Source organism: Pezoporus flaviventris, unplaced genomic scaffold (assembly GCF_033815535.1).
Source record: "Pezoporus flaviventris isolate CSIRO_AGI_PZ_B2104156 unplaced genomic scaffold, CSIRO_AGI_Pfla_v1 ptg000004l, whole genome shotgun sequence".
In the NCBI taxonomy this organism is placed as follows: Eukaryota; Metazoa; Chordata; class Aves; order Psittaciformes; family Psittacidae; genus Pezoporus; species Pezoporus flaviventris.
This window is the reverse complement of record NW_026892552.1, coordinates 270,568-291,878: the sequence shown is the minus strand read 5'-3', so window position 1 is coordinate 291,878 and position 21,311 is coordinate 270,568. Positions and strand designations below refer to the sequence as shown.

Sequence of the window (21,311 nt, the reverse complement as noted above, 5' to 3'; positions counted from 1 at the left end):
GGATTGGCAGAGAAAGCCAGGCAGCCCTCCCGCTGGGAGAGCAGGGTGTTTGTTGTGTTGTTAGGGATCCCCTGAGACAGAAACATGAGCATCACTGGTGCTGACACCCGCTCCTCCTGTGTCAGCACCCCTGTGGGTCCTCCCCAGACATAGGTACGGATGCTGAGGATCCCATTCCAGCCCCAGCCCTGAACCAAGGGAGGGAGCTGCTGGAGGTCCCAGCCTGTGGGACAGTTGCTGCATGGCTTTTCATAAAGCACCTTTGCAAGTTGGGCGAGGAGGCAAACTGGACAGCAAAGCACCCAGGACCACAGCGATTCATGGGCAAGAAGCATGACCACCTGCAGAGGAGCCCACCAACAGCATGAGACCACCACAACAGGGGCTCAAAAGACGAAGAAGAGGTTACAGGCTAACACTGATTAAGCAGGGGCTGGTAACTGAATTACCCACTGCAGGGTCACAGCCTGTGCTCTCACCAACCTGCTTGGCAGACAGGAGAGGCATGGACAGACAAGCACAGGAACTGACCAGTAGACCTCAGATGCTCTTGGCAATGAGTCAGAGGATGGCTTACCAGAAAGGGCTGATGAGAAGACTTGGATCTAATTTCGTAAGAGAAGGAATACCCTTAGAAACATATTTGTCAAATTAGCAGGGCAGTTGACATGGTACTGTTGAAAGAGAACAATCACAAAAGCCAAGAAGTGGGTTAGTAAAATAACAAAAGAAGCTGACCAAAACCTGGTTATCTAGCCTCACTGCATGTACTGAGAAAAAAAATAAAGTGAGAAACATCACACAAAAGTAATTTTAACTGCGCAGAGAATTGGATGCAAACACCCTTTGGAAAAAACGCAAGTGAAGAAATCCGTGAGAGCACTGGTCATGGAGACCACCCCATATGGTGTTGAGAGCTATCAGCAACTAAAACTACCAACTTGGTGAATTCATGAAAACCGTTCATAAGACTGAGGAAGGCCAGTGCCCACCTTTAGAAAGGAGCCCAGTGCACCAATTGGCTACCTTCAAAAACAGAACAGACGCTGGAAAAATGTACCAAGCAACTAACACCGAAACACTTAGCTGACAACGTGAGAATAAACAAGAATCAAAAGACTGATAAAGAAAGGCACATAAAGACAGTGCAACACTTAATACACACAAACATGGAAATAAGCTCAGCAAACAGACCTAGGACATGTTGTCACTGCAACTTCTCATAGTACTTGAGGTGACATTTTCTTGAAAGAAATGGGGGAGGTGTTTACCTATGGTTACAATGCTACAGGCTAGCATACTCTTGCAAAATAAAACCAAGAAAAGAGGAATCTGAGATAGAAACCTGTTAACATGACAACATAAATGTAAAATATGAGAATAACTTTCCATCCTTTTTGGCTTGAGGATCTGTAGGTCAAGTGCTAGGGCAGTTTTGGCTGTCACACTGCAATATAGATGAATAAAGAAAGACCTGAGGATCCTTTTAGGGAAAAAAAAAAAAAAAAAAGGATAAATAAGTATGCATGAGGAACTTAGCGACAGGAAAAGCAAGTTAGCACCTGATGTGTCTTCCTCCAGTTAAGGACCCAAGAAAATGGAAAAACAAGAAAATGGCTTATTCTACAACAAGAATCTCTCAAGTGAGAGCTTCAAGATCTTCCTTTCTGGGAGATAAGTTGCTCCATAGCAGAAGCCATATAGACGAAGCAGGGGTTGCAGCCCTAGCAGCCTTCGGGGAAGCTTATATACATATTTTCTCTATGGACAGAGTACCCAAGAGCCACCCAGGTACCCTTCTGGGCTTACACACATTACATCTGAGGAAATTGGGGCTGTTTCTCAGACTAATGTCAACTTTACTATTTCAGTATTACTAACTTACAGAGTTACTTCGATACAGCTGTGCAATGCAAGGCAAAACTTAATCTAGCTGACTACAAATGGTTGCTTCTTTACATTACTGGTTCTGGTACCAAGTTTTAATTACGAGTGTTTGTAATACATGGACCACAAATGCTCTCTGGAGAACTTCTGTGAAAAATAATGGATTATTTCACTGAAGTGTAAAATACCACTTGAGCTGTATGGGTTAAACCTCTCACTTTGAAGGTACGTGGCAATGGCTGTGCAACCCTCACTTACCCAGACACACAAAGACAGTCAGCAGGCAGAAGGCAGGCCGGGAATCATAGAATCATAGAACGGTTTGGGTTGGAAAGAATCTTGGAGACAATCCAGTTCCTTCAACACTTGCAGAGATGGCACTAAGAAGACATTCAAGCCCCTCACAATGCCCTTCATAACACAGCAAGCAAAGCGATATGCAGTCTTCAAAATATATTTGAACTGGAGAATCAGTATGTTGATCCGTGGTATAAACTAAACTCCATTAATTTTCCATTAAGCTGGAGTTGCAAGAAACAACCTGAACCAACATCCGCGCGTATATACAAATATATATACACATATCAAATACATAAGTATATATATAAATGTACACACTTATATAAAAAATACATAAGCAAATATATATTTAAAGCTACACAGCAACTAAGATATGCAGTGATTTAATAGCCAAGTTAAAAATCAAAAATTTGAGAGCTCTTGAGTGTCATTTTCCATCCCAAGCAATGCTGGAAACATTATTTTGTAATTATTGTTCTTAACAAATTAGTTGCAGAACTATGTATAACAGAAACAACACCTTTCTAAGTGAAAGATAAAATACCCACACACAACCAAGAGAGCAGTACTTTTTCCAAGATTTCAGCATTCAGTTAATTTTGCAGAGTTTTAATATTAATAACTTGATGACATGGAAGAGCAGGATATAGGCTTCCAGTATATTATGCACACACTGGTATATTTACTTTAAACATTCCTACTATATATGCCACTATGTTGTCCTGTTTTGACGAGTTTCATTGTGGAAGTAATCACCATCATTTATTTTCTGGGCAATTTACATTGTAATTTTTCCTTACTTACTTTTCCACATGTGATTATCTGCAGGCCTGTCTTATCTACCAGGGAGGGGAGGAATCTTGGAGGTCAGTTACTTTTTCTGTAACTCAATTCTAATTCAGCCTAAAATTCTTAGCTAATGTTGTTACTTTGATGTCACGGAGCTCATTACTCCCCTGACCCAGTAAAGTCCCCCAGCTTTGCACTGGCTGCCATAAAGCAAAGCAAGTCAAAGAGGATTTAGTATGTAAACCTGCAGATCAACTTGAATAAGCAGTTTGTTGAATTCATGCTTTTGTGTTTCAGTTCTTCAGTATACATGGTTTTAAATCTCCATCTTCAAAAAGCCAAAACCAAACCCAAACCAAAACAAAAAAAAACCCGAACAAAACCAAACCAAAAAATCCCACAAAACACAATCAAAAAACAAACTAAAACCACCACTACCAAACCCCCTAACTCTAGGGATGCTTCCTGCGTTAAAAATATTCATATTCTCACCTGGTGTGACTACAACCTGAAAACATATAAAAACTGTTACTATTATTACAGATTAAATTTCTACAACTTGACAAAGATCACAAGTAACAAAATTTTAGAGATAAAGTGACACCCCTTAGAGCTAAGAAACTTCGTACCACCTAGAAAAAAAACTGATCTGCCCAACCACCCCTAGATCAGATGTCTGGTTTTAGGTTTCTGGATTTCAGCAACCTATGTCAAAGTCCAAAGCATAAAACTGGTACGTTTGTCTTTATTTTAGTTACTATTAAGTCACAATTAGGACTCTCAAACAGCTTTATGCTTGAATAATAAAAAAATAAAACACAAAAAAAACCTGAGGGCTGTGAATAACAACTGACTTTAAATCATTTTTGTACCATTTGATTTTTTTTCTTGAACTTCCAACACCGCACTTTATGCTTACTTATATGCTGGAAGTTAGGGATACACAGAAAAATCTAGAACTATCCCACAGCATCTTTTTGCCATCTCTTACTGTGTCTAATACTTTCACAGGTTTTTTTGTTTGACTGTTTACTTCATTCAGAAGCAGAAGAAAAGAATTTGCTACTTGATCAGAGGGTATGCACAGTACCTAAACATCAAGAACCTTTACGTACTTGGCAGCTCAACTTGTAGCCAGAAGAAATTTAAACTTCAGTATGTAGCATAGGTACTGCTCTATAACCCTTACTTAATAGCAACTTCATGTCCTTCCATGATTACTCATGTTCTTCCATGACTACTACGAGTGATCTAGAAAGAAAGACAGTAAATACTGAGCAGGGTAATGGAATTCATCTGTGGCCTTCAGATTCTTCCCATATGCAAACAAACCACCACTTCAGTATCACAGGAAAAACACTCCTTTGTTCTTTTAAATGGAGTGAAAAGCAAAACCACAAACTCGCTCTGGTTTTATATGCAGATTATACCTCTCCAGCATCAAACGGAGGCTTTGTTTCACTGGAAAAGCTTTTTAACTGAAGCATCAGCCAAGAAAAAAGTGTGTTATTTTCAGACTTTTCATTATCAAAGATGTTCATTTTACTGTTATTTTGATGAAGAGTGATCTCAGTATTTCCACTTGATCACAGAATGGGTTGTCTAATCTGAAATTTCCCTCAGCTATGCATGGAGAAATACTCAGAAAAGCTATACTTTTGAGCAGGTAAAACTCCTCACTGCACATACATAAGTATCATGAAAAGAGTTCTGACAGCAATAACTTGTTTAGAACTCCCCACTCTTATTTCTTCTTAGAATCTGCTCTTCGATTACCTACTTTTGGAAACTTCCTGTTTCCATCACAATAAATTCTACAAGCTGGCACATACTGAAATTTCACTTTCATTCAGTCACATTCAAATATTAGAAGCAGTGCACCAGTACTGTCACCACTCTTCTCAGGTTCCCACTCTGTGCCACATAGCATTACAGAAATGTACAAGCTGCTTGTAGCTGTAGCAGAGCTCTCCTCTTTTGTAGGTAGCTCAAAAATCTTCTTTTCAATTCTACCTCCTGCAGAAGGTTAGTATTTAGCTGTAATTACTACTGTTAACTGCTTCAATTTCTGCACGTTGTTTTAAATAGCAGAATGTTCCAAAGCTATCAGCAGCAGCAAACTGTGAGCTGATAAGAAAACTCCAGGAACACACACAATTAGATGCCAGCCACATGCCACACACTGCTGCTGAGCTCAGCTAGGATTTGCGTTGCTTGGTCTGCAGAACACCCAGGGACAGCATGTGAAGAGGGACAGCATGCAAAGCCCTTCTCAACAGACCTGGAATAGAAATGGGGAATTACAAACAAAACTGGTATTCTTTAAACAGGAAGTTACTAAGATTGAAGTGTTGTGTAAAAGAGGACTTAATACTGGAGATCTCCAAAGTTATAACCTTGGTTATTTTCATTAAAATAATTAAACTAGGCAATACTCAAAATGGGTGGCTGGCAGTCACAGAGCGATTCTCTGCATTAGAAATGGTACTTCTCTGCCCCAGGCTGCAGAAGTAAAATGTTACTCACAAAGCCATGTAAACTGATACACACATTGTCACGAAGGCACTGGCCACCAAAGTGGACAGAAAATAATACAGGGGGATAAACAAAAATTGTCAAGACAAGGAATCTTCATAGAACTTTGCTGCTGAAACATAATCTAAGGGTAATACTGCATAACCTGGGAGGGGTTTTGCTATTTTTCCTTAGATCATCTTAGAAAAACACAACACTGTTCTTCTATTACTACTTTAAAAGAACCAGATTGGGGCACTTCCTGCTTCAGCACTGCCTCTTAATTCAGGTTCTCTTGCTATTGCTTCAGAAGGGCCCCTTGCATACTCGAGGAAGAGACATGTTATTGTTCAGTTAAAAAAAATCAGAATCTCCACCTTCGCGAGGCCTTGTCCTCCCGCACAAAAGCTCCCTTCCTGGGGATCAAAAATATTAGTTTTCTAGTCAGTTGGTTCAAGCACTAAGCAAGGCATAAAGGCAGGCATAGAGCTGACTTCTTCCAGAACCAGGAAGTATCAGTTCCTTAAGGCTCAGAACTTAGGTTTCTGAGCCTTAAAGGAGTTCCTGAGGAGCTCACAAGGCCACTGGCCTCCCTACAAGATTCTTTCTTTGGCAGAAGAGACTTTGGACAAGGTCCCAAGCTTTTGTTAGAGCAGGTTCTCCTCCCTCAGGAAAGCAGAAAGCAAAACTGGTAAGAATGAGCACGCTGGAGACCAATTTACTAAAAAAGCAGTTCCTTTACTTTCCAGAAACATAAGTTTCTCCTCTGTCCCCATTCCCAGTACTCCAAAAGGTACCACCTTCAGGGCAACACAGCTTCTTCACCTGGGTTTCAAATTGGGAGCATCTGCTTAAGGAGCAAAGCTCCAACACTAGAGCTGTGAGAAATACTGGCTAAGGAACTCATCCCTGAAACTCCAAGATCAGGAAGAGAATTTTCTGCAAGCTCTACATACACCACTTATCTAACTACTCCAATTAAAACAAAGGAAAAAAACAAAACAAAACAAAGGCAAACAAAAGCACCATCTTACAGAAGAGTCTGACCATAAGAAATACATTAGTCTAGAAAAGAAAATGCCTCACATAGAAGAAATTACTACCCATCATGGTTTCTATAGAAATACAGCATGGAAAAAACTAGCTGTCAAAAAAAGAACAGATCAAGAACTCAGCAGGGTTGCCTGCAATGGTCAAGAACTCTGTGTTACTCAACACACTATCTTCACTTTCTCCAAACAGGAGTTAGTATACTAGTAGCAATAATAAAACAGTGGCATAACTATTATTATAATAATAATCTAATTTCTACTATTAAAGAAAGAGCAGTAACATACAATTTATTGAAAAGTAGTATTTTCCCAGATGTTGGTTGTATCTTTTAGCATTTTTTAGGTATCAAGTATAATAATCTCTTTTTGCCAGTAAGTTATTGATACCTAAGCACAACTCAGCCACCAAGTTGCTCATACAGATCCCCACACCCTGACTACGCAGTATTTTCTATGTGCCATAGGCTTACCAAGCTCTTGCATTTGTATGGCAAAAAATTACAAGGGTTTTTGATGCAAGAGCGTGGGTTGTTCCTGTTTGAAGCAAATAAAAATAAAACCAAACCCAAAAGAAATTACAAACAAAACTAAACCCCAAACAAAAAATACACAGAATAACTTAAATACTGCTTTAAAACTGCTCTTTATCCCTCCTTCCTTCAAAACTATCTAAACCACTTACTGTGTAACGTGTAAAACATGGAGTCTCACACAGCGTCTAAAATTACTCTTTCCAGGACGTTAAAATCCCTTAAAAGTCTATTCACTACACACAGCCAGTTCCAGAGTGCTGCTGATGCCACGATCATGCTGGAAGCCCTGGAAGTCAGCAGGGGCTGACTTTTGTGTTACGTCAGCCCACAAAATTCCCGGAAAAAAAAAAAAAAAGAAGAACTGCAAAATAAACGTAAATCAGCCTAAAGCAGAGGCAGCAGGAAAGCAAAGCCAGTACGAATAGCTAACTTACTTAGTACTTGCGTGCTTCCTGCTTCCATCAGGAACGTCAGCACACGGCTGCTTCTCGCGACAGCCGCAGCGGGCCCTGGTTTTGGTAGGTACTCGCCAAGCCCTCCGTGAGTGGTGTGCCAACAGCTCTCCCCTCCCAGCAGCACGGCCGTCCCACCTCCGTCCCACAACGCCCGCACCAGCGGAGGGAACCTGAGCGAGCAGCTCCAGGCCCCGACAGCGCCACGGAAGTGCCAACGCAGAGGAGCTCTGCCCCCTGCCCCGCAGTGCCTTGCTGCATCCGGCATGAAGCCGCAATGAGCAAACCCATCGCCTTCTGAGGGCGCGTCTGCACGTGGTTTGATAAGGTTTCCCCAAGTGCACATGGCTGTCATTAAGCGGACAGAAGGCACGGGGAGCCATGCGGAAAAGCTGGCATAAAATGCCTGCCAGGATGGCACAACTCAGGGATGGCGTTACTTTCAGCTTTCAATAAACAGTATTTGTCTTCCATCTCTGGAGTCAGGAGCATTGGTGCCAAGGGAAGGAACCTACTAATTTCCCCTTTCTCAACAGACTGATGTTTCTTTCAGAAGTTTATGGGTCACCCCCTCTCTAAATCTGATTATCCAGACTCCCAGAGTACATAAATGTTATTATCTAAATAAATTGACATGGTTGAGCCCATTAAGGCTGCTGAAACTTTACTAATTAAGACTATTATTAAGACTAACAAATCAAAATAGTTCATATGAATTTTAAAGGCACTTCTTGAGATACCAATAGTGCCTGCTCTTTATTTTTTAATTGTATTTTTTCCTAAAGAATCAAATTCTCAACACCTGTTGTATTGGAGAGGCTTTTATATAGGTTGTGAGGTTGTTTTTCTTTTTTTAAAGACCCCTCCAACAAACCTTTCAACCATTATTTTCTTAGTAGCCTCTATGCCTCCCTTTATCTCAAGGGAGTAAGAACAAAAGTCAGCCCTAGAAATGGAAGTAGAAAGGGGAAAACAAGATATGACACAGGCTGATGAGAAAAATATCCCATTTTTGAGTCAAGTACCAAGTATTTTTTTTGTGAAATGATGTATTATTTTGACTGCCACACAGCTTTTTACAAGTTGCAACTTTTGCAATGGTCTCCAGATCATTCGCTTCTTTCATAGCCCTGCTTTTTAAACAAGATGACCTTGGGTGATGGATGCCACATGCTATGATGTTACACAAAACCAGCTCTTCCATGCAGAACTGTACTCCTGCAGCTTCCAACTTTTAACATTTTAGTCTATTTTTGCCATGCCTCTGTGTGGACTAATGGGGGAAATTAGAGACACCCTCCATCCCAATCCTCAAAGTTATGTTATAATATCAAGGTAATTTTAGGGTAAAATGCACCAGCTACTTCCAGGATGGAATGCGGCTGATATGCACAGAATCCACCCTAAGACAGCACCCCAAGCAACCCTGAGACGTTGGCATATGGTCTCAGCATATACAAACTGAGCAGAGGGTGGAGTGGAGCCAACACATCATGGCCAGGCTCTCTTACAATCCCGGCAGGAAGGGGAACGTGAAGGCACCATGTAGTGTACATAAATCACCTCACAAATGATGAAGGAAGCTATATTTTTATTGTAGAGAGAATTTCAAACCAACCATTAACAAAATATGTATTACTAGAGCTACTCAAGCTCAATAGGCATTTAGTTAAAGCTCCATAAACACAGAATTAAAAAAATGAAACTTGTATTACTATGTAAAACCTGCAAATATAGAAGGGCCTCCTAAAAGATCAGGAAGCCTGAGAAACCAACCCTGATTTATGATGAGAACTGACAGCTGAAGAGGCTTTGGCCTTGTGTAGGCAGACCAAGAAAAACAAAACTAACAAACCTCTAATCAGGAAAGACATTTCCTTGAGGTCTGGACCTGGACATCTATCTGAATTACAGAACCACAGGATGGTTTGTGTTGGAAGGGATCTTAAAAGCTTATCTAGTTCCAATCTCCCTGCCTCCCTTCCACTAGACCAAGCTGCTCAAAGCCCCACCCAACCTGTCTTCAAGAGTCAGCAAAACATGATTAGGGTGTCCTTTTGGTGAACTATCCTCTTTATAATCTCATTTTAACAATAAAAATCACATCCACAGCTCAGAAGACCCCTGCACAGGCTAGGAGGCCCTTCCCTAAGCATGTGTAGCAAGACAATCCATTACGTAACATTATGCAAGTCAGTTGACCAACTGGTAAATGGTGGAGTTATGGAGACTTGCTAATTTGAAGTAAATCATATAAATATGAAAAACTGAGGAGAGAAAATTAGGGAAGACTCCATCATGACTGCTGGGATCAACTGATGGGCTGAACCTGTCTTCTCCCCCCACAGGAACACCAGATGGTTATGAGCTGTACTTTATGTGTATTTAACAATCAGTTTTTAGCTGGCTTTATGTATGTTATTTTCACACTTGCTCTTGCAGTTACCGTATTATATTATCAACAGCAATCTTTGAACTTTAAGCTATCACTGAGTTATATCATAGAAATTCTCAGCTGAGATCTATTTTGTGCGCATTTCCAGAGACTTAAAATTGACACGAAATTGACTTAAAATTGGCTTTAAAAATTTACTTAAATTTTTAACTCGATGGGTGAATCTGTTCCCATGAATTCTGAATAGGATGGCCAAATCACTCTCTGATACATTGTGCTGTCTGGTTGAGCACCTGCTGAGGGCTCTGACAGGCAGATTGGATGCAAGGATCTCCCCTTTCCTGGGATGGTAACAAACCCATCAAACTGACAAGTGAAGGGGTAAGATCTTCTCCCTTCTTGGAGGTAAACCCCTTATTGAGGTAAAGACCCCTTAATGTGACACTGCTACCAAGATGACCAGCACTCATCTCCACATGGACACGGTTCCTGTGATTTTCACGTGCAGGACTACGTGCTGGCAACAGCCCTGAAGGCAGCTTGCAGGAACAGCCTCAGGGATTGCCATGGTCTTGCTGCAAAACACCTATAAATTGAGGATCTGTGCACCACAACACAAATCTACTCTAAGGAGAACATGAAGCGGAAGTTCTCAGACCATTTAAATGTTTTCCTGAATAACCTCAAGATTTAGAGATAGCCTTTTCAACCTTCACGCTATTAACTAGTAACACATAAACAAATTTAAGCATTTCACAGTATCACAGTATCACAGTATGCTAGAGATTGGAAGGGACCTCGAAAGATCATCTAGTCCAATCCCCCTGCCAGAGCAGGAACACCTAGATAATGTTACACAGGAATGTGTCCTGGCGGGTTTTGAATGTCTCCAGGGAAGGAGACTCCACAACCTCCCTGGGCAGCCTGTTCCAGTGTTCCGTCACCCTCACTGAGAAGAAGTTTCTTCTCAAGTTTAAGTGGAACCTCTTGTGTTCCAGTTTGTACCCATTACCCCTTGTCCTATCATTGTTTGCCACTGAGTAGAGCCTGGCTCCATCCTCGTGACACTCCCCCTTTATATATTTATAGACACTGATAAGGTCACCCCTCAGTCTCCTCTTCTCCAAACTATAGAGACCCAGCTCCCTCAGTCTTTCCTCATAAGGGAGATGCTCCACTCCCTTAATCATCTTCGTTGCCCTGCGCTGGACTCTCTCCAGCAGCTCCCTGTCCTTCTTGAACTGAGGGGCCCAGAACTGGACACAATATTCCAGATGCGGTCTCACCAGGGCAGAGTAGAGGGGAAGGAGGACCTCTCTCGACCTACTAACCACCGCCCTTCTAATACACCCCAGGATGCCATTGGCCTTCTTAGCCACAAGGGCACAGTGTTGGCTCATGGTCATCCTGTCGTCCACTAGGACCCCAGGTCCCTCTCCCCTACACTGCTCTCTAACAGGTCGTTCCCCAACCTATACTGGAACCTGGGGTTGTTCCTGCCCAGATGCAGGACTCTACACTTTCCCTTGTTATATTTCATCAAGTTATTCCCTGCCCAACTCTCCAGCCTGTCCAGGTCTCACTGGATGGCAGCACAGCCTTCTGGCGTGTCAGCCACTCCTCCCAGCTTAGTGTCATCAGCAAACTTGCTGATAGTACACTCAATTCCCTCATCTAAATCACTGATGAATATATTAAATAATACCGGTCCCAGTACTGACCCTTGAGGCACTCCACTAGTTACAGGCCTCCAACTAGACTCAGCCCCATAGACTACAACTCTCTGGCTTCTCTCCTTCAGCCAGTTCACAGTCCACCTCACTACCTGATCATCCAGTCCACACTTCCTCATTTTAGCCGTGAGGATGCTATGGGAGACTGTGTCAAATGCTTTGCTGAAGTCAAGGTAGACCACATCCACCGCTCTGCCATCATCCATCCACCGTGTTATTTCCTCATAAAAGGCTGAGATTGGTCAAACATGATTTCCCCCTGGTGAAGCCATGTTGACTGCCCCTCATAACCTTCTTATCCTTGATATGCCTTAAGATGGCACCAAGGATAAGGTGTTCCATCACTTTCCCAGGGATGGAGGTGAGGCTGACCGGTCTATAGTTACCCGGGTCCTCCTTCTTGCCCTTTTTGAAGACTGGAGTTACATTTGCTTTCCTCCAGTCCTCAGGCACCTCTCCCGTTTCCCAAGACTTGGTAAAGATGATGGAGAGTGGTCTAGCAATGACTTCCGCCAGTTCCCTCAGCACCCGCGGGTGCATCCCATCTGGACCCATGGATTTATGGATGTCCAGATTGCTCAACTGGTCTCTAACCCATTCCTCATCGACTAAGGCAAACCGCTCCGTCGACCTGACTTCATCTAACATCTCAGGGGTACAGGGCTCTTCAGGACTGCCTGCAGCAGAGTAGACAGAGACAGAGACAAAGAAGGCATTCAGTAACTCTGCCATCTCTTTATCTTCTGTCACCAGGGCACCCATCCCGTTCATCAGTGGGCCTACATTGCCTCTGGTGTTAGTTTTGTCTGCCATGTATTTGAAAAAGCTCTTTTTGCTGTTCTTGACCCTTCTTGCCAGGTTTAATTCTAAGGATGCCTTAGTCCTCCTAGCTGCCTTCCTACATCCTCTAGCAGCAGCCTTATATTCCTCCCAAGTGGCCAGCCCCTCCTTCCATGACCTGTAAACTCTCCTCTTCCACTTCAGCATACCCAGCAGTTCCCTATTTAGCCACGCAGGTCTCCTGGCCCTCTTCCTTGACTTCCTACGTGTCGGGATGCTCCGATCTTGAGCACGGAAAAAGCAGTCCTTGAATATCAACCAACTATCTTGGGCCCCTTTACCTTCAAGCAGCCTTGCCCATGGGATTTCCCCTAGCAATTGCTTGAAAAGGCCAAAGTTTGCCCTGCTAAAGTCCAGGGTTGCAATTCTACTTGGTATTCTACTAGTCCTACCACACAAGATCCTGAACTCCACCATCTCGTGGTCACTGCAACCAAGGCAGCCCTCAACCCTTACTGCTTCGACCAGATCCTCCTTGTTAGTGAGGATGAGATCCAGCAGCGCTCCTCTCCTGGTCGGCTCATCCACCGTTTGCAGGAGGAAGTTATCATCCATACACTGGAGGAACCTCCTGGACTGCGGCTGGGTTGCCGAGTGGTCCTTCCAGCAAACATCAGGGAAGTTAAAATCCCCCACGACGACCACAGCCTGTGACTGTGAGGCCGCTCTCAGCTGCCTGTAGAAGGCCTCGTCAACTTCCTCACCCTGATCCGGTGGTCTGTAACAGACACCTACAACAGTATGCCCCCTGCCAGCCTGCCCCTTAATTCTCACCCACAGACTCTCAACTCGCTCATCATCTGTCCCTGGACAGAACTCAGTGCATTGTAGTTGCTCCCACACATAAAGAGCAACCCCACCACCCCGCCTGGCTGGCCTGTCTTTCCTGAAAAGGACATAGCCCTCCATGACTATATTTCAGTCATGTGAGCTGTCCCACCACGTCTCTGTAATTGCCACCAGATCATAGTCTCCTCACTTAACACAGGTTTCCAACTCCTCCTGCTTATTTCCCATGCTGCGCGCATTGGTGTACAGGCATTTCAGGGAGCGAGCTGAGCACACTGATTTCACCCTAGGATTGTAGGAGGCCTCCCAGTCTTCATTAATTCTGGAGCACTGCCCCACTGGGGCAAGCCCAGCTACAACCCCATCCCCCTTCGAATCTAGTTTAAAGCTCTCCAAATGAGCCCTGCTAATTCATGCCCCAGCATCCTTTTGCCACATTTCTGTGGATGTTCCCAATCAGTACCGTGACTTCACATGATTTCTGCTCAAAAATTCTTTCCTTCACAATAAGGTGACTGCAAAGCTCACAAAATCATAGAATCATAGAATAGTTAGGGCTGGAAAGGACTTTAGGATAAAAAATTAGTGACAGTTAAATAAGGTATGTAGCAGGAAAAAAAAATAAATCCCAGCAAATAGACTGACAGTAGGCATCACTTCTGATGATAATCTAGACAAATCTGTGACAAAATTCCCAGTCTGCTCCATAAACAGTAGGTATTCACTCAAAGACATTCAATAATTGAATAATTGTTCTTTTTTTTCTTGTCATTTTCCTGTTTGTTGCAGAAGAAAGCAGACTGAATCCCCCTTTAAAACAGTGTTAATTTGGATGCCAGCTGAAAGTAACTAACCTTAAATTTCTTAAATTATTAAGATCAAGAAGCTTTCTCTTGATCAGTCAAGTCAGAAACAAAAATAATTCTCACTAAATTTCCACTGTTGTTGAATTCTTCCAGCACTGCTTCAATGAATTGTCCATGAAAGTAGTATGAACAAAAATTCTCACTTCACTAAGCTATAGCAGCCAGCAACAAAAAGAAAATAATTACTCATTAAGAGCAATGCTAAAAATCTACTACATAAAAAGCAGCAAAACATCATTTGGTATCAACAGAATTACCATATAGGAACACAAAGATCCAAGAAAGATCACTGGATCTGGCTGAGTGCAAATATTAGTGCCTATTTATAGCTATAATTGAACACTGAGCTAGAAATTTGCTTTCCTGTTGGCTATGTAACTGGCAAAACCAGTTTAAAACGTTGTAAAGAAAACACAGCCGCTGGTAGGGTACCTTCTGCAGAGGAAGGAGGTTAGTTCAGCTTTAATTCCTCACTGCTGCCTGCTAATAATGGTAGCAGTGATCTCCTAGTGTGTGCACCTTGGCAGTGCTGAAAGATGCTGCTCACAAGCAACAAGGATTGTGGGAGATTGTTAAATTTAGAAGATATAATTAAGAGAAGGTTTAGCCTAAATGAAGGAAACTATTCATGGTCAAGTAGAAACTAAAAAGGTTAAGCTTCAAATACCTATTAAGAGTCAATTTTAAGACCATGAGGTCAGTATTTTCATAGTACTGGACAAACAACAAGTACTGAATATAACACACAGCCTAAGTTGCTATAACCTAATATAAAACAATTCCTGGCAATTACAATACGTCACATTTTTTTCATGATGCTCAATAGCATCACAAGAAATTGTGCCTCCACACTTAATGTAAATTATATGCTTATAACAGAAAGAACACATACAGAAAAAAAGACATAAAGATGTGTTGGTTAGAAAATTGAATGTGAGCTTCCATGGGACCATGCAGGTGGCAACTGGTATGTGAGAAGATTGTACTTGAGCCTGTTCCACCCCTTGCAGCTCCCAAGGGAACTACAAATGTACAACTATAATCAGCTTAACTAGCAGGAGACAGGCCCTGCCAAACTGTAAGGAACAGACAGAAAAGCAACAAAAATGTTGGGCTGTCTTCAGCGATAGATAAATGCATTGAAAGAAGGGGACAACAGGATTTATATATCCCTATGTCCTACTTCTTAAGAAAATAATAAAAATTAAGAAAATTATAAATTTAAATTATATAATTTAAATTATAAATTATAAACTTAAATTTATAAATTAAGAAAATAATAAAAATCACATTCAAAAGCAGAAACACTTCCTGCTGATAGAATCTTTTAAATGATGGGGTATCTCCAGATATGGAATACTGTCACACATTCAAGTGACTCTTTGCTGTCAGGCTAAGGAACAGATGGCCTCATGTCCTGTGGGGAACCAGCACAACGGAAAGCACTTTGCACACATACAAGGGAGTTGAAAGTGTTTTAAAAATATTTTGAAGAGTGGTTTTGAAACCCAAAAGTGCAAGATAACCAAAGAACAAGATATCGGAGCAAGACAGATGAAGACATCTGTCTTGTCTATACTACCAACTAGCAGCCAACTACATCAGTCTGTAAGTACTATCATCAGTATTGGTGTAGTGTGAATTGCACTGGACTGCATGCCAAATCACTCTCCCCTTGAGCAACTCTCTCCTTGAGCAGGAGTTGAGAGTCGAGCAACTCTCTAGGTTAGAGATTCCTTACCTGAGACTGAGATCCTTCCTTACCCAAGACAGAGAGATTCCTTACCCATGACAGATCCTTGATAAGTGACTGATAGCATGCTGAATTAATGCTTTGAAGCATTACTAATTCATATAATTAATCAATATTATTATAAACATTGAATGGATAATTCCATTAGACACTAACCGTTGTTCAAGTCTGAGACTTAGTTTGGACCCAGCTTTAGAGAGGCTCCAAAAGGAGTTCAGAAAGCAAGGGAGTCCACTCATAGCTCACCGGAGGGGCTGTCTTTACTCTATGCGTCTCTGGTCTCTGTGTGAATCTTCTAACTCGATTCTAACTCAACCTTCTTTTCTACATTTCTTCCATGCAGTAATTAATAAAGTGAACCTTGCCATCAAACTTACTGAATTGTGTCAAATCACTGTTAAACTTTGTTAAATTCCATCAAACTTGTTAAACTGTTGAATTATTATTTTACCTCAATAAAACATACGCTACTTCTCTCTACTCTTGAGTGAGGTGCATTCCACTTGCACAAAACAGTGACCATCAACTACAGCCATTAGTTCACATATAACCACCATGAGAAAGCATACTTTCAGCACCCTATTTCAAACATTAATAATCTGTAAGACATCAGCACACTTAATGTGATCCCTGCTTCTCTTCAGGAAGCATGAACTGCGCTCCTATGCAAGTCATCTTTTAATACACTGGATGGTAACTTCCTGACTGACTGAATTGTTCCAGGAGCTATGAAAGCAGAGACAGTTCTCACTGCTTCAATGTCATCAGGCCCATTGAGTAAAGAGAATCCAAACATCCAAACAATACTGAACAGTGAGAAAAGAACCATAGCCCTGTAAATCAAATGAACTTTGCCACTGATACCAATGGGACCAGGATTTTAAAAAATAACAAGGAGACTAACAACATGTGAAAGGAGAGAATGTAACCATGTCTATTTCTTCAAAAAGTCAGTGCTGGCATTTTGCTGACCTGCACTCCTCTTTAATTTCAATTCACTACATAAAGAGCATTGTAGTGTTGCTGAATGCTGGCAAACCAACCGTTTTCTGTCTCATTGCAGGGAATGAAGTCATATCATATCCTTTTGACTTCTAAAAGAGACAATTCCTGTAAGTATGCATTACCTTAACAGCAGAAGGTGCTTCAATTGTCTGTGTTTTGAGGGGTTGGCTAACACTAGCACTTGCTGGTTTCTTCTAAAAAAAAAAAAAGACATAATAAAGGTCAGAAGTGTTGATGAAGAAGGAGAAAAGCCAAGCAGAACTGCAAACAAAGCAGTATATAGAAAGGTACACTAAAAAAACTGTCCATTAGAACATTTTATACAAGGCAAGTCATCCAGAAATAATTTCTATGTAACTTTAATTGACAAAATTAATTTCAGTTTTGCTTAGCCCAGAAAAGGCTGTTAGGTTGCACTTAAATCTGGGCCATTTCCTGCAGCAGAGTGACTCCATTTTAATTAACAGTTAAAGCAACAGTAACCATATATACTTTAATGAAAAGTATCAATGAAAATAAGGTTGGTAAGCTATGCTGTACAGACTTAACTTGAACCACCACGCAGAAGTTAACATTATACCTCAGGAAGTAAAGATGTAAAGACAAAGGCAGAATAATGGGTTTTCTAGTCAGTAAATATTCTTTCAACTGAAACAACAAAGCCATGACAACCTCCCATTTTTGACCAATGCAATGCCATTATCATCAAGTACCATCAGGTACCGCTGCAAAAACTCAGCAACTGCTGAAATCACACCTCACAAAGTCTGGATAAATAAGAGATTAGTAATGAATGCAGCAAAAAGCTTTTTCAGGTTCTTGGAGGCAGCAGATGGGTAAGACCTATTCATTTCTCTGGTAAGCTGAAAATCCACAACACAGCTAAAGAGTACAGACTTACATTATCCTCTACAGACAGGGAAGTCTGCAGAATGACCAGAGGTTCAATAACCAACCTCATATGCAAACTCAGAAACACCAGTTTGCAACTGATGGGATGCTAGGTACTGTAACAGACTGAGAGACTCTGTCATTAAAGACCTCTTTCATTAATTCCACCTCTTGCTCTCCAAAACCAGGACAGCATCTCAGATAAACAAACTGCACATTTAAGTCACCCTCCAGCCAGAGCCTGGGGCACTGGGCCACCCTTATGCAAGACTGACATCACAAAAATGTGGACCAGATTGACAAAAAGTGGGGTATTTACATCAAGGATTTCACACTTCACACTGGTGACACTGGAAACAGTGACATCCAAGTAAGACTTCACAGCTTGTTTCAAAAAACAAGTATAATAGTGATTTTTCCAGTTAGAGGGATGTTAGGAGTGTGACTACCTCCACCAGACACTCCAGTCCAGGCACTCCTGCCTGACCCACAGTGCTGCCCAGTACAGACCAGTACTACCCAGTACAGACCTGCATAGCTTCTGGGGCCCAGCCCAGCACCAGGCTGATTGGTGGGGTTCCAAGTTCATCCAGGAACAAAATTAAGCACATATCCCGGAGACAGATGAGCAGGCAGGACACTGGCACAGCCAGCTGCACTGTTGTCCAGCAGCACCCACACACCCAACTCACCATAACAACCAGCACCCACAGCTGTGTCTCCTCCTCTGGGGCTCCAGAGCCAGGAGGGCACTAGTGCAATCACGCACTCAGCACCCTCCAGGCTTATGAGCATGGGCACTGTTGCAGGTCCCCCCAGCACCGTCATGGCCATTCTGCCACCTTGGCACCCCTGCCCATACCCCAGCAATTTGATGCTACCACGGGTCCCCCTCGGTGCTTGCTGCAAATACGCAGTAAACACAACCTCATCCCATCAGCACCCCAAACTCAGCACGGACCCTCTGCCCACATGACACCCCTGCCCAGACTGGGGTCTCCTGCTCACCACTGGCCCAGCTGCAGGTTTGCTGGTGAACACATGCACACCCCACACAACAAACCCCTGCCCTTGGGAGGACACAGACACTCGCCTCCCACCCTGCAGCTGGCACCAGCACCAGGCTGTGATCCCTCTATGTCCACCTATCAGCTGGTACCATCCCACTGACCCCACCAGCATGCCAGAACCCCACCGGGCTGCCAGCCTCATCAGCTGCAAAGTCCAGCTCTGCTGCAGCCTCCCCAGAGCCCACCCACTGCTGCCACTGCCCACGGTCATTTCTGGTTGTTGCCCCCACTGACACTAATTGCTCAGGTTTGGTATCTCTGCACTTCTGTCCCTTCCCTTCCTTACGCTTCCAGCTGAGGAGATAAATATCTTTATGCCCAAGTAGTCAGGTTTGTTCTTATTGCAGCCTCCCTCATCTTATTTACATGACCAAGTAGGCAGGTTTGTCGCTATTTTCTCCTCATGGCTCCTTTGACCAGATGCCCCTAAATAGCAGACACTCTCCTTCCACACACCCTTCAACCCTCATTACAATGAACATTATTAATGCCCTTCAGAAACCAGCAGTCCTCCGGCCCTAGGTGGCAATGCTCCTGAAGGCAGGTGACAGAGGTGTGATGCACTGCAATTTTCTAGAGACAGTACAGAGATGCAGAACACTTTGGGTTTTACTGATGTAGTGCATTAAAGACTCAGTAGAAAGTATTAGCCATAAACGCTTCAGCTTTTAAATAAGTTATTAAGTTGTTGAAGGAACAGAAAATTTTAAGTGCTACCTCCTTCCATTTTCAAAAACAAAAGGAAAAAAAAAAACCTCAAAAAAGAGCAGACCTCAGAAGAGCAATCAGTACACCAGGTATACCTTCATTATTGTAGCTCCCAGCTTGCACCTCAGGCTCAACCTTTGGTTCAGGACCTCATGGTCATGGTACTCAGAGCTTACTTTTGGTACAGAAGTATTTCTAACATAATTATGATGCTCTGAAAATCCACAAATAAATTACTGTTTTGAAGAGGGAGTTTTTATAACACCTACCAACATACTCAAAAATTTCAGGCACAAGGTGTGGCAGCCTGACCCTGGCTGGATGCCTTGTGCCCACCCAGCTGGACAGGGGAGAGAAAATACAACAAAAGGGTTGTGGGTAAAGGTGAGGGTAGGGAGATGATTCACTAATTACTGTCATGGGCAAAACAGACTTGACTTGGGGAAATTAGTTTAATTTAATTAGTTGGCTTCTTTTATTACTAATCAAACCAGAGTAGGTCAATGAAGAATAAAACCAAATCATACAAAACCTTCTCTCCACCCCTCCCTTCTTCCAGGGCTCAATTTCACTCCTGAATTAACTACCTCCTGCCCCCACAGTGGCACAGGGAGATGAGGAAAGGGGATTGTGGTCAGTTTGTCACTAGCAGCCTCTGCTGCTATGTCTCCTCAGGGGATCACAAACTGTTCCAGGGAGAGTCCCCTACAGGGCACAGCCCTTCAGGAACTGACAGCTCCAGTGTGGGTCCTCCACCAGGTCACAGGTCCTGCCAGCAAACCTGCTCCTGTGGGCTCCTGTCTCCATAGGGCCACAGGTCCTGCCAGAAGCCTGCTCCAGCACGGGTTTCCTACAGCCTCCTTCGGGCCTCCACCTGCTCTGGCATCGGGTCCTCCCTAGGTTGCAGATGGATATCTGCTCCACCATGGGCTGCAAGGCACAGCCTGCCTCACCATGATCTGCACCACAGGCTGCAGGGGAATCAATCTGCTCTGGCACCTGGAGAACATCCTCCCTCCTTCCTCACTGACCTTGGGGTCTGCAGAGCTGCTGCTCTCATGTATTCTCGCTCCTCTCTCTGGTTGCAGTTGCACACACAGCTTTTCCATCTTTGCAAATATGTTATCTCAGAGGTGCTACCACTGTTACTCAGCCTTGGCCAGCAGTGGGTCTGTCTTAGGGGTGGCTGCACTGGGTCCATGAGACATGGGGCAGCTTTCAGCATCTTCTCACAGAAGCCACCCCTGTAGCCCCTCTGCTACCAAAACCTTGCCACATAAAACCAATACACAAGTCTAGCCGGTTTCCCCACATTCCCCTCCAAGCATGAGCTAGGAAAAAACCTAATAGAGTGAAATAAATCCTTGCCCTGAGCATGAACTTCTGTTAATCAATTAAACAGTATGAAGGAAAAATTGTTAATGTGTACATTTTTCTGTTTCATGGTAAGTGGAACAGCAATAAAGATACACAGGTAGGAGAGACAGGAGAAAAAGAAGCAAATAAATTCTCTGGAGTAGAGAAAGCCTACCTAGAGATAAGGTACATGGAAAGTTAAGCCACCACAGCAAATCATTACGCTTTGCTGAATACTCATCACAGCAGGCTGAGGGATACATTTCAGTTCCCAGGGCTATCTTTCAACAGTAACTTCTTTGGTATTTACCCCTTAATGCATTTGTAAAAACAGAAAAATTCACCACATCATGCTGCTAGGTTCATCCTTCTTTAACA

At 42.8% G+C, this 21,311-nt stretch overlaps 1 protein-coding gene across 12 annotated transcripts in view; it reads right to left on the bottom strand.

The window, feature by feature from the left end:
- Positions 1-21,311, bottom strand: part of CAST (calpastatin) — a 66,158-nt gene that overhangs the window by 34,122 nt on the left and 10,725 nt on the right. For 7 of the 12 annotated variants that reach the window (XM_061445328.1, XM_061445331.1, XM_061445332.1 and 4 more), the window contains exon 3: positions 17,031-17,102. The exons of 3 other annotated variants lie outside the window; for them this stretch is intronic. In XM_061445328.1, the coding sequence (XP_061301312.1) occupies positions 17,031-17,102 (72 nt within the window). Of the gene's footprint in view, positions 1-7,509; positions 7,579-17,030; positions 17,103-21,311 lie in introns of those variants that run through there. 2 more of the 12 variants (XM_061445337.1, XM_061445338.1) reach the window with 2 other exon arrangements.